General features: G+C 39.5%; 1 protein-coding gene across 7 annotated transcripts in view; it reads right to left on the reverse strand.

Moving 5' to 3' along the window:
* Positions 1 to 208: 208 nt before the first annotated feature.
* Positions 209 to 14,784, reverse strand: part of LOC116223235 (leucine-rich repeat-containing protein 27) — a 74,858-nt gene continuing 60,282 nt past the window's right edge. For 4 of the 7 annotated variants that reach the window (XM_031579251.2, XM_031579250.2, XM_031579246.2 and 1 more), the window contains one exon: positions 209 to 391. In XM_031579251.2, coding sequence (XP_031435111.1) covers positions 302 to 391 — 90 coding nt within the window. In that variant the 3' untranslated portion in view covers positions 209 to 301. Of the gene's footprint in view, positions 392 to 643; positions 714 to 14,784 lie in introns of all 7 variants that reach the window. The other 3 variants (XM_031579249.2, XM_031579248.1, XM_031579252.1) reach the window with 3 other exon arrangements.

A 14,784-nucleotide genomic window follows, 5' to 3' on the forward strand; every position in this document is an offset into this window, starting at 1 on the left:
TTGTGTTTTATTTGAACCCTTTAGTGTGGTATGCGTGAACAGAGAAAACAAAGTAATGCAACTTAATTTGCGAGCAAACTGCCTAGTAGATGAAAATCAGGTTTAATGAAAGAAAATGCTTCAGCAAACAATAAACAGAACACACAATAAAGAAAATGGTAGAAAAATTGAAATAAAAAGCTTTATTGTAATGGAGCAAAGTGCCATGCCATGTTCCGAATGAATCACAAGTTTATTTTGCATCAATTTAAAGAATAAGATAATTTAAGTGTTGTCACCACCTAACAGCTGCAACATTCAATTAATTTTCTCCGGTGAAGGCAGTAAATCGATATTCCAGGTCTTGTTCTGGTTCCTTTTCCTCTTCAAGCTCAGTCTTCAACTGTTTCACCTATGAGTGTGGTGAGAGGATACAAAGTATGACCGGAGATATTTAAGGTCTATGGTGCAGTTTTTACTGGAAAGTGCACAAGATTTGTAAATAAACTGACTCCAGAACAATTACCACATTTCCCCAAAATAAAATTGATTCTATTCTGTTGTATATTATGCTATTAAATTCTGTATTTCATTTTAACCTGTAACCCTTTCATCTCATGAAAGCAAAGATTATACTTAAATCCCCCCCGTTATTTTCACCTACATCATATTGCTTGGTGCTTGGTTTTGCATATGGAAAATAGTCCCACCAGGTGTCTACTACGAAGGGAAAGCTGATGGAAAAAAAAACATTCAAGCAGATGATTCCCTCTTTTTGCAGAGAACATTGAAAAGCTTAGGCAGGTTGTGTGACACACGTCAGGCTGCTGACTTTAGAAAAGACATTGTATGACTAAGAGTACGTCCAGACACAGCATATGACCAGGCGGAATTCGCGTCGCTCTTATTGGGATTGAATGGGAGGCGGAATTCCGCCTGTTTGGGCGGCATGAAGAATCCGTCTCTTCCAAGTTGGCGATTCTTTAACTTTATGCAAATGAGAACCACCCGAGAGCCAATCAGTTTGCTGTGTGTGTGATTTGGAAGCCTACGTTGTTCAGAGGGGTAATAAAAAAAAAATAGAAACAAGATGGCAGAGTCTCGGGAGTCTGTTACTGGGAAATATTTTATGTGAATAAAGGTGTCTATACGACTTTTTATGTCTACATCGACTCGGTTAGTTGTTTATATGCTACACGAATGCTGTCAGGGTAAACTGAATATTGTAGGTCTTAACTGAAGCTCTCGACCATTATTGTAAGCTTACTGCTAACACTTTAACCGAAGATCCATTCGGACACTTAGTAGCTAGCTAGCTGCTAATAAGGTACATATAACGTTTAAATGATTGTTGTCTACTATGCAGATGAGCATTTTTTCTACTACCAGTACACATCCTAGCCATAGGCGGAGATCCCGGGGGGGACGTGTCCCCCCCAACAATCATTAGAAAGAAAACAAAAAAAGATTGAAAAAATAGAAATATAAAAAAAAGCACGACGACACAAGCGGTGCTAATTATAAACGTAAAACAATGTGTTTTTTAAGTGTTGAAAAATCATGATCCCCCTATTCCTCAAAGTGGTTATCGTGTTCACATGCTGTTTCCAAGGGGCGGGGCTACCGGCAGCTCTGTGTTTCAGTCAATCAGCTCAGAAAGTCAGATTGTGAGATTGTTCCTCCTCTCTCCCCTGTCACTGCCGCTATGATACACGATATGTAAAGAGATTGACCTCATTCTCGAACGCAGTTAAGATCTGTATATAATATTTCAAGCTAGCTAATAACCTACAAAGATTCTTTATTCTTATTCTTTATTCCGTCTCTGGCGAGAGACTCTGGGGAGGTATCTATCTAGCATAGCTAGCTAGCTAGGATGGTGACAATCAGTACAGTACAGTAACGTAGCAGTGTGGAGCAAGACAGCTGCTGGTAACATTATTGTTCAAGGGATGTGTGTGCATGTTGCCATTCACAAAATGCTACAAAGATTAAAATATAAAAAGTTCACAGTGGCCTTTTGGGACGTTTTCTTCAAAATTGATACAGTATATTAAGCTCCTTGCAACTTGCTTGTGTTTGCTATCGATAGCTCAGTGTGCAATTTTACAGACGGTAACATTAACATTTTGACGGTAACATTAACATTTTTATTTTAATATTAACAAATTTGTTGGAGAGACTATTTATGTACTAGAAGTGTTTATAATACTAGTTGACATGAACCATAACTGTTTGGGGATCTTCTCTCAACTAGATAGTTAGCTGCAAGCATTTACTTTAGAGTTACTTAGACTGTTTAATCCACAGCCGGCACCTTTCCCCCTGTGTTTTGGGCTTTGGAAATTCAGAAAACACTAATATCTCAGGGTACATTGTGCCAGATGTAAAAATTGTGCCCGAGGTGGAATTTCACCTGGCGAAATCCGCGTGGTCATATGCTGTGTCTGGACGTACTGTAAGACCTTTTGTCCAGTTTGGTGGGTTTTGTAGATGAGGCAGTTAAACCAACACCATGCAATCCTGCACTTTCTGTCTAAATGATTTATGACCCCCCTTTGTTGGCTTGATTGACAGGTCAGTTGAAGGACAGCTGTTTGTCATCTAGATTTATGATAAGTCTTTCTCGCAATGATTGATGGACATGTGTCATGGTTTAGATTTATGATTTAGTATTTGTGACCTTGGTGTGTGTCAGACACTGGGGGCCTCATTTACTAACATTGTGACCGCAGCTTAATCTGCGCCTTTGCCAAACCGCAAATAGCGCATGGTATTTTGCATCCTATTTATCAAACAACAACATCGTCGCGTCATCTGCGCCTAACACCGCCCATTAGTGTTATTTAGCGCTCCGCTAAAATAGGGAAGAAAGAGCCTACGTGTTCCACCATGGATGATGAGCTAAAATTAAAATTAGAGCTTTTGGTTCACGAGGTTACAGCAAACTAACCCAGGTAAATATAGAAACTCATAAATATTTCTCCATTTAGCCCTTCCGTCCACATTAAAAGTTGTGATCACTTTGAATTCAAGACTGTCTTTTATTGGTGAGCTGATTTTGGGAAATTAAACTTTTCAGCGAACATTGAGTTTCTGGGTTGCTATGGTTACCCCTCAGGGTGCCTGTGCAGCTTCATATTAACGAGTTTATGTTCACAAGTTCATATTCACACATATTAACATGAGTTAATCACACACAGGCAACTGCAAACTGTTAAGATGCTTCCCTAAGCTAGAGATAGCTAGGATAGTTAATACCCAGGTTAACTGCTCCATAGCATTCCATTAAATAGTCTGGTAGGAATACATGACACCCCTTACTTTAAAATGACGTATTCCTGAACACTGAAAACCATGCTATTCAAAAATGCTGCCCTAGGCAGATACATTTGAAAACTGGAGTTGTAGCGTGAACAGGGGCAACTGAAGTTTTCAGACGTTCGGTTGGCATGGCACTGGGGGTAGCTTGCGCTCGATAGGCTATAACGTCAAAATAAACATGGAAGGTGAAATTAATATGCTGCTCTGTTTTCCTGAATAGATACACGTTACTCCTGCGCAGAAGGCGAGCACTGTACTCGGTGAATGCTTGAATGGGGGAAAATACGGTTTAAAGTAAACCATACAATGAGCGGCGATTCTGGGTAAAGCGTGGCCGAACAGCTAGCTGGTGGGACAATTTTGTATATGCCTATATTAAATGATGTATGAAATATAAACATAAAAAAAAAATATAACATTTCTGATGTTCGTGTTTTTAAAATTTCTCGCAGGCACATAGTTTTCATTTAGCAGCTGATATGTCATCCTGAAACACCTCTGGTTTCGTTACTAATAGGGTACATAATTAGGCGCACTTTACGCATCTCCTCCCATCTCTTTGCGACGAACACCCACTTTCCCTTATACCCTCCCAGCAGCGGTAATCTAAAGTGCGCCACCTTTGTAAATACGGTTTTAAGGTTTTTACCCGCTATTTTACGCCTGAAACGGGCGCAATCCTGTTAGTAAATGAGGCCCTGGGTGTGTTGATACTATATGACAAAAAGGGATGATTGCAGGCAGTAGGTGAGGCAATGGTCAGTGAAAGTTTGGTGTTTTTGTCTAGGCATGCCGCGACGTGTTGACCCAACTCTGTCTCACAAGCAATGCATATCAAATTGTAGGCAAAACACTAAGCACTCGAATGAGTACATTTTGTCAAGTACCAAAATGCTACGTATCAATGCCACTACTCATCCAAAACAAGCTGAATAACAACAATATATATCTTTATCTAATAAAACTTACATGAAATTTTGAGAAAATTACAGACATTTTTACATGGATAGAATATAGAATACATTGACAGCATTCCCAAAACAGAAAAGGAACCCGTTTGTGGTCAACTTGCCATTGTTTTCATCACCAATATTGGCTGCTAGAGTTGAAAATATAAATACATTTGATGATTAATCTTATTTAAGGGTGGCCTGTGGTTTAACAATCATTAATACATCCGATATTGCTTTTATTTCATTGCTTATAACTTGGGGTCACACCTAACAACTTTGTAGGGTGGAATGTACAGTATGTATGTATGTATGTATGTATGAAATAATGTTTAGTGTCCATGGAATGGCCTCAGTGTGAGGTGTACAAGGGTCTCAGTTGTAGAATAATTGTGTTTCTAATAATTCCTTGATTTTGTATTACATTTACTCATTCCTGGCATTACAATAATGAATTACAGTTGCAATAAATACAGTACAATTGTAAAATTGTACAGTACGTTTTAATATGTAGTGTTGTCTCTTCTGGAGCTTTTAGCTTTGAGTAGTTACAAGGAATCTTGTCAAGCGCCAACTGAGCAGGCCAACTCTAGGTCGTGGTAGAACTGTGTGAACTGTGTTTGACACACATCAGATTACTGTCAGCACCATATCGGTCCCTGAATGATTTGTTTTTGATTAAATTGTAATTAGATATACAGTATGTATAAATATTTTATGGGATTCATTTTCCTATGATTGTTGTTGGCCAAAAACCATACATTTTCAGTTTGTAAAATATGCGACGAGAAGTTAGCAGCCAACAAAAAATACAACGTTGAAAGACATTTCCAGAAGCACACGACATTTGCTGAGAAATATCTAGCTGGGGAGGCAAGAAGGGGAGCCGTTTCAGAATTGATGAAGAGGGCAGAGCAAAGTAAATCTAGTTTCGAAAAATGGATGACATCTCCAAACTCCACTACTGCTACTAGTTTCGTGGCCAAAAAACACAAATGGAGTGAAATTGAGAACATGAACATGAAGAACATTGAACATGAAGAAGTATGCATTTGGAGTAGGGATGCACCGATACCACTTTTTTACAAACCGATACGAGTACGAGTATTTTTATTTGTGTACTTGCCGATACCGAGTACCGATACCGATACTTCTTAGATTTGGTCTCCATGAAAGTGCAATTAATTTGGAGGCAGGTTTTATTTTATCCTCTGCAGATTATGTCAAGTCATAGTACAAAATTAACAGAAGGCTATCCCAAGCCAAAAATAAACAGAGCTTTCTGGTTTTAACACACAAAAAAAGCCTTCAAAAAGACAATATCATCACATTAGACAAAATGCAAATATAACCAGATAAAGGCAATTCAATTTGCTGCATAGTTAACAACACAGTCTGCTTAACAAAAAGTGAACAGAACTATTACTGGATTAGCACAAGAGCACATTTCAGTTACAAAAGGATCAGAAGAATCTCCTGCTCAAGTACACAAACAATCACTTAACCTATGTGGCACTAGAAGTCTTTCTCTCTACCTCGCTCTCTCTGTGTGCGTGCGCGTTTTTTTTCTTTTGCAAGACGTCAGTAAAGATTGGTTGCTTCGGTCTTGCGCCACTAGCATCAGTGGACTCTGTGTACTTAGCACTATAGTGCGTCTTCAGATGTTTAATCAAATTGCTTGTGTTAAACAAAGTACTTTCCTTTCCGCCCCTCGACACCGTAGCAGTGCAGATCTTACACTGTGCCTTACTCCTGTCGTCGTCATTTATCTTAAAATGAGCTCAAATCGCCGTTAAGGCAGCACAACGGAATTGCTAATCGCTAACAAGATGCTAGCAGCTAAATTTAGCGAAACCTATATACTGAAATACTTTGACACTATGACAAACTTTCCTAACACAGTCAAACATCAAGCAAATGCAACACAAGACTGCAAATAAGCTACTTACTAGTCTGGCAGAGAGTGGTAGGACAGGTAGGACAATAAATCACATTTTGTGTCAGCATAGCCCGGCCAGTTTGATGCAGTGAAATACTGATGAGTGGTATCGGTGCTTGGTGTGGGCAATTCAAAAACGAGTATGAGTATTTTAACGAAGTATCGGCACCGATACCGATACTGGTATCGGTGCATCCCTAATTTGGAGTCCTCTCCATTACTGGATCGACATACTTGTGCGAGCAGGTTTTCTCAAGCATGAACTACATTAAGTCCAAATATAGCTCCCGTCTCACTGATGAGAGCCTGCAGTCTTGTATGAAGCTGAAAACAACATCCTACAGCCCTGATATTCAGAAGCCCCTCAATGAAATTCAGAAACAAAAATCCCATTAAACTGGATGAGAAAGGTATCTCTTATTATCTCATTATATCCAGTTGATATTGAAAAAGAACCCTGAGCTGATATTGTTTATTTTTCTGCTCACGCAGGCCCAGAGTGTTGGTTGCTGAGAATTAATATGAGGAAAACAAGACTGCTTTGCACTGAACTGCATGGACAGTCAACATAACATTTTTTGAAATGTTTCCCTGTGTTGTTATTTTAGAGATGGTTATGTTTTATTTTCTAAAACAGGGTTAGGTTGCTACATTCTTTTTATTATGTGCTGACATTTCATGTGCACAAAACTGCAGAGCTACAGGCATTACTCAATTTCAGCTTTAAAAACCTGTTGATTTTTCTTGCTTTCCTCCTTCATGATATGTTGGATATAGCATCCACTTAAATAAAAAGTTGTTTGTTTTCTATATTTTATAAATTCATAAAATATTGCATTTAGGCCTATACATGCTATTTAAATAGACTACAATGGCTTAACTAGCTCAATATTCAAAAATGGGGCAGAATCCACATTTAGACATGCTGATAACATTTAAAAGCAAATTGAGTAAAATTGACTTTGATACTGGCATTAAAGTTTTATTTATTTTTCTGCGGCCCCAGATAGCTGTCCACACCCCATTTCTGATAAAAAATGGCCCTTTACAAAGAAAAGGTTGCCGACCCCTGTTTTAGACCCATCAATCTATGACAAACCACCTATTTCAGAGGGTAGCAATGATGGTAGGCTGTAACCCCAAAGACTTCCATATTTTCTATAAACCATATATACTACACTATAAACCACACCATATATAAACCGCATTACAGTATTTTATGTCATTTTATAAAACAAACCAGTGTATTGACATTATTCAATCATCATAGTAGGGTCAGGAACCTCAATTCCGTGACCATTCTCTGGCTAATATGTTTTGACGACTGATTTGACTTCTATACACCATTTATAAAAAAATTAGCCCCCGTGCCCCTCGCAAAAATGTCGGCATGGGTAAGAAGTCAGTGTATGACCAGGTGGCGAAGAGCCCTGTGGCACGACAACAGCTCTCACAGTGCGGAGATAGCCTTGACCTTGAGGAGGAGGTGTTACAGGAGCTATTCAAATACACAAGACATGTCATCTATGGTGACCACAAGAGTAGCACCACGTGCAGTGAAGTGGAAGAGCATGAAAAATAAATCATTCATCCGTCTACCCCCAGATGAAGATATGTTATGCCAACACTGCCTCCGTGCCAACTACTTGGCATATCTAGTACGCCATCCCTCCCTGAAGCACCACCCCTTGCCAATCGGACATGGATGGGAGTTGGTGGATGGTCATTGTCACCCTGTCCGCTACACACAACCTGCTCTTCCAACTCATCAACCTGCATCAAGGCCAGTTGAAGACAGCGAGGAAGATGAGAGCGAGTATTATTGTGATGAAAAGAAAAATGATGATGTGCAGAGTAGGCGATGGGATTCATCGGATAGTGGTGATTTAGATTCTAGTGAGGCAGAATGCTCTGATTTGGACTAATCTTATATATCAATGTCCTTATTATTCACCAGTTACACTGTTAGAATAATGTGTAGCATTTAACAACATGAAAGCATCCTGTAATTTACAATTTTATGTCTTTTTTTAATGACCAAAAGGTAAAATTATTGGGGTACAATGATTTCTTATTGGCATGTTTCAAGTGTTTTTCGTTCCTTTCTTAAGTTACAGTTAAATAAATAAAACTTATTTCTGATATTCTTAGTTTTTGTTCTTCCATAATAAGTAATGTATAAATACCATACATCACCCATCTCCTGGAGACCCCGGGGGCTGATTTGTGTATAAAACTATAAAAATGTGTGTCTTCATACATTATTCTAGGTGCTCTGGTTAAAAAGTTAATTTGTGTATCAAAAATTACGTATTTGCTCTACCAGATGGTGGCCATCTTGGATTTCGGGGTCAAGATAATGTTTAAATGTCAAAATGATGTCAGAATCACAATCCTTATGGTCAATTTACCTCAAAAAGTGTATTCATACATTATTCTAGGTGCTCTGGTAAAAAAAAGTTACTTTTACAAGATGCCATTTTTGATTCGGCCCTCCTAGCGAAAAATGGCGACATTTTTGCGAGGGACATGGGGGCTAGATTTTTTATAAATGGTGTATAGAAGTCAAATCAGTCGTCAAAACATATTAGCCAGAGAATGGTCACGGAATTGAGGTTCCTGACCCTACTAAAACTAAATGCCATATAGCAGGGGTCGGCAAGTAACTTGGGCCGCGGGCCAGTATTTTTCCTCGCCACTAGGTGGCGGGCCAAAGTCTGGGTTACTGCATATTAAGACGCCGCGATAGGTGCACTCGCAACAACTAGGCCTACATGGAGAATGGATAGGTCTACTACAAATAACTAATGATAATAAACCATGTGAATGAGCCCATTGGTTGTCTGTTTGAATAATTTAATTATTTTAACGAACTCTGTCTTATCCCCCTGTCAATATAGCCTTGCCTATTGTGAATAATAGCAATGACGAAGTTTTTTCAACATTGAGCCTCCTAATTAGACTACTTTTATTTCGAAATAGTTGGTTGACGCACCTCCTTACAATGTTTATTGTTTGGGAAAATAGCGTGCAGAGAGAAATTAGCATACGATGTCTTTGTCAAAAGGTCTGAAGAGGAAAGTTGACAACGACAACAGAGCCTATTAAACTTTGCCTTTATCTTACCCGGCTTCACTAATGGAAAGCCCATGTGTCTCATCTGCAACAAAGTTGTTGTGGTTTGCAAAGGGTACAATGTCAATGATCTAGCTATGTCTCTTCAATTTAAGGAGTGATGAGGCTAGTGCACTCAATAGCTCGCTATCGACTAACATTACCTCAGACAAGGTAGCTAGCTAGCAGGTTAGCTGGCAAAATAGTCTTACAAAACGAGATGACGATACAAATTTTAAAAGACGTTTTTTCTGACTTTCACAAACAGAAAACACAGCCGATTACCCACGTTGTCATTATTGGTGCACAAAAACAGCTCTCACTGACTGACACTGGTGCTTGCTTTGTAGTAACAAAGTGACTTGTCATTTCTATGAGTGAGGTAACGTTAAAATTAGCCTTATTGAACGTCCTACAAAAGTCCCCCAATAAAAGTGTCATGGGTTTACGATCCATTTAAACTTCATTGATCTAGCGATGTCAATTCAGAGATGCTAGTTATAAACCAACCGACACTTCTCTGTGACAGCCATACGAAGACGTTACGAGAGGGTTGCCTTGCCAGAACAAACAGGAGGATGCTAGATAATATTACTATTTCTAATACGTTTTTGAAATTTGACATCAACATGGTCTGTCATCCAAACGTGGTGGCTCGTCATCGTTGGTGCACATAAATACTGTCTCATCCAGTGAGAATAGACGCGGGCGTTTAGGATTACTAGCCATAACTGTAAAACACACTGTTTCTCCTCAGGCAATCTGTCAGTAGTGAGATATAGCAATATATCCGGTTTCAAAATAAAAGTAAAATGTTAATCTAACCATTAGCGGGGTATTATTTCATGAATTAATGTTGTAGTATAAAAACTGTCTCTTTAAAAAAAACTGCTACGATCGGAATAATTTGACGGGCTCCAAAAATTAACTGGCGGGCCGCCTGTTGCCGACCCATGCCATATAGTATTGGATGTATGGAGTATGCCAAGTTGTATTGGATGGGCATTTCAAGCAAAAATGCTACACCCTCTCCTCACATGTACGCACACACACACATACAGGTTACCTCCTTCCCACTCCCAGTGAAAACCATGCATTTATTAAGCATGTATTTAGTGATATGGTGTGATAGCCTGACATAATTCTAGTCAGAATATGAGTCTGATATCGCTCCATTGGCCTGTGATTATGGGGCGTGTTTCAACCGAACCAGGAGAAAAAATGCCTCTTCGCTCAATTGGTTACCTACAACCAATCAGAACATGTAGTATGTGACCAGGGCCAGCTGATAAATTAAACTTTTACCGGATCCCGTAGGAAGGAAGGCAAAAACATCTTTTCGATTGACAAATGCCTTGATTGCGTTTCTTTGTTCCTCTTTCAAAATGAATGCACTGTCAATGTCTTAATGGACTCGAATCTATACATTTCAGCTCTCCAGCGGCAGCCATGTTTGTTGTAAACGAATTCAAACCAAGCGCCTTTTTTGTGATGTGGTTGGTTACGTTACTGTTGATCATCTGTCCATCATCGTATAAAGCCCGCCTTGACAATTTGATTGGTACGGCAATGTCTGTCCGCAGATAATTTCTCCTCAATGGAGTAATGCCAGACCGAACTTCCCAACCAAAAAATGTGTGGGCGGGGCTAAGTTCGGTCTGGTATCCAGGCTAGTGTTGTGAGGGAATGGAAGCAAAATGTTTATGTTGAATCGTCCCCTAGCAACCACTGAATTAACATCGAGAATGGCAAGGGGGACCCCACTTCATTCACTACATTGGTATTAGAGTAAGCCCTTGCTCCACTGATGTCCCATTATTTCTCTCAGGATTGTTTAATGTCTATGTGAAGCCATTTAACATCATCCACAAGTGGTTGTTATCACTCTGAACCCAGGACAGCCTTTTATTGGTGGGCTGATTTTGAGAAATTCAACTTTGCTTCAGGTTATGCAGCAAACAGTGTTACTTGGTTGCTATGGCTGCCTAGTTGCTATGCTAGCTAGGTAAAGGAAACTTTTAAATAACCTTAACTCTTTTCCGACGGCCCCTGTGAATATCGATCACCCATGATCGATGATGTAGAAATGTATGACTGTCACATTACATGCAAATCAGCTCAAACTTGTGTCTTTATTTTACTATTAGCCAATCATAGGCCAAGTTTGGGAAAATCTGGAATATGATTGGCTTAGATTTTATGCCATGAGTTCTAAATAGTGCATGACAACGCGGTAATCATCAGACTCGAGTTATGGCATCCGCCGCTAAGAGAGCAAAATTGTCAAAAACTTATAATACAGAGGATGTTTTGAGGCTTGCTTTGAAAGATAATGAATCTGGCGATGTGGATAGTGAACATAAAGGCATTTCGAGTGGTGAGAAAATTGACTGTCAACTGTGAAATTCTAGTGACAAATCAAGGTTAGTTCAGAGATCTGTCACTTGTTTGTTTGCACATGTTTGTAGTCAGTACGCTTGTTCTTAACCAATATACCCATAAAATTGCATATTTTCAGTCCTAAAACCTTTCTGTCTCTTGAAGAGTCTACATGTCAGATTTGGTAAAATAGGCTCGGTTCAGACTAAAATGTAGACTTTGAAAGGCTATTTATGTTCACAAGGCCATGTGTGAAATCTTCTCAGCTTCACGTTGCGTCTTTCTAATTTTGGCGCGTTTGCTAGGTTGTTATTTGCCAACTTACAAACAATATTACTTAGCTTCTGTGCCTTTTTCGCTATTTTAATGTATTCAATTCAATTTTATGTATATAGCGCCATAACAATACAATTGTTTCAAGGCGCTTTACAGAGCCCATAGCCTGGACCCCCTTAGTGCAAGCACAATATCAGCAGGGGCAAGAAAAAACTGTTAGTCAGGAAGGAACCTTAAGCAGAACCACGGCACATAAGGTTTTTTCAGCTGTGGTTCAGACGTGGCATTTTGTTTATTGAGTCAGCCTTTCGAAGAGTCTCTTGAGAAGCCTACAATGAATACCTTTACTCTGAGTGAGTTGGTCTGTGCTTGTGCTTACAGAACTTGCTTTATTTCGAATTTTGCATCTGAAAATCGTCAGTGTTAACAGTGTTGCTGATTTAAACAAAGATCATGGCATGGTGTCCTCAGAGTGCTGTTGCTGAGCTGCTGAATATTAGGGATGGGAATCGAGAACCGGTTCTTGTTGAAAACCGGTTTCCAGTGGATTGATTACTTGGAATTGTTAGCCCAAGTCTTTAACGATCCGCTATAGATTCCAGTGCCGTTTGCGCATGCACGATGACACACAGCCTTGTTTTGTTTAGACCACAGCCAACATGGCGTCTAGGCAGAGGTGTTCAAAAGTGTGGTTATATTTCAAGCAATAAGATAACCACATGTCCACTTGCAATGCTTGCAAAACGTCTATTTTGTCAAAGGGGGGGGGGGGGAAATATTACCAATATGCAGAAACATTTGTCCACATAATATGCAATAACTTTGCAGGAATGTCACGTTTTTAATGCGCTACGGAGTGACGATAATGTGGGTCAAATGTCTGCTAGGCTTTGAATACTTGCTAGGTACGTCATAGAGACGCCGAGTTCAAGGGCGTAGCTGTTGAATGTATGCCTAAATGTAAAATGTATAATATAAAGAGGACCTGATTGAGTTAATGTGGTCAAGTAAGGTCCACGTTTGTGTAGCAGCAAATAACACAATGTCACACTGTGATTGAAGGTTTTTTATCGTTTTGTTTGCCATGGTTTGGTTAGTTAGTTTAGCTAACAGAAGCTACACAAGCTAACCAGCTAGCGAAACCATTAGCTTACGCTAGCCACCTCCACACACACACACACGCCTATGATGATCGTATCCAAGCTGTTATTGAATCGACTTCAACTTCAACCTCAACTTAACACGTATGACCTCCTGTAAAGGTAAGTGCCATCTTATGCTTAGTACTGTTGTTACATAGGCAAAGTGTATTGGGGCTAGCCTACTGTCATTCATTTATGGATGACATTTGCTATGGTTGATTCACGGAGATGTTGTGAGGCAAACGTTTAACAATAGGTTACTCATAAGTCTGATTAAATTATAAATTTTTTCGCGAGGGTACAGTACATTTCTCATTTTTTTCTAATTCCTCTGCTTCTTGTTACATAGGCAAAGTGCATTGTAGCTAATCTACTGTCATTAGCGACTGTGCCGACCCAAGGTCTGATGACTATTTAGTTAGAGTAGAGTTGAGGTAAATAGCCGTGACCCGACTAGCTAGCCAACTGTCAGTCTCTTGAGATCTGTGCATAAAGTTATCTGAGGTAAATAGCCGTGACACAACAGTGTACAAATTGGTCAGGCAATATGACAATGCATTTGGCAACTGTCACTTAAATTTGCATTATTTTGTCAAATTCTCAAAACTGTTCAACCTCCACACCATCTAGTCACTTGTGTGGATCATAACATCTATTTACCATTGTTTTGCACATTTTGAAAATGCTTTTGCTCTACAAAACATCTAGGTAACTGTAAGTCATGACATGCAAATGGTTTAAACCAGTTATTATGTGTCAACCATATGCTTCATCAGTTTGTGACATTGTGTTTTTGGTATGGTACAGATGGGCATTTATTAAATGTTTGCTAAATTAATTTACATTTGTTGTGGCGAGACTGAGTCCCACAGCTTTTCTTTCAATCAGAAGACCGGAGACCGAATGTAGAAATCTGGAGTATTTATTGCAATCAATAAGCAGCAATAAGGGGATGCCCATGGATCATCTCATTGTGTGAACGCTCCGTATACCAATTTAAGGCCTGTAACCTGTGGGATGTGTCCTATCTGGCTGTTTGCCAAAACCAATCAGAATTAACTACTCCCTCTTCTGTAACTCCCCTGAGTACCCTTGTGTGTGTGTGTGCTTATGTGTCAATGTGGGTGTCTGGATCTCCTGAGACCCCCTGACATCCTCTGTGACCCCTGTGTGTGCCTAAGACTCCTCTGAGAAAGTCTGACCCCTTCCCCATCTGGTGCGGATATCCTGAGGCCCTCAGTTAATTGTTAATTGCTAATTGTCGCCTGTGTAATGGTCTATGTGAGACTCTCATACTGATAAGCTAATCCATGTTCATCTTAACATAAAAATATCCCACACATTTACATTTAGTCATTTAGCAGACGCTTTTGTCCAAAGCGACGTACAAGGGAGAGAACAGTCAAGCTACGAGCAATAGAGACCTAGTGTAACAATAAATACTACTTTACATAAGAAATAGAAAAACGAAATAGAAAATAAAAACGAAGTGCAGGAATGTAACTGCTGTAAGTGCAAGTTAAGCACTAGTCGAAGTGCCAGTTAGGAAGGGAGGTGCTGTCTGAAGAGTTGGGTCTTCAAAAGCTTCTTAAAAGGTAGAGAGGGACGACCCCTACTCTGGTAGTGCTAGGCAGTTCGTTCCACCAACGTGGAACTACAGTAGAAAATTCTGGATTGCCGT

This window comes from Clupea harengus, chromosome 13, assembly GCF_900700415.2.
Source record: "Clupea harengus chromosome 13, Ch_v2.0.2, whole genome shotgun sequence".
Lineage (NCBI taxonomy): Eukaryota > Metazoa > Chordata > Actinopteri > Clupeiformes > Clupeidae > Clupea > Clupea harengus.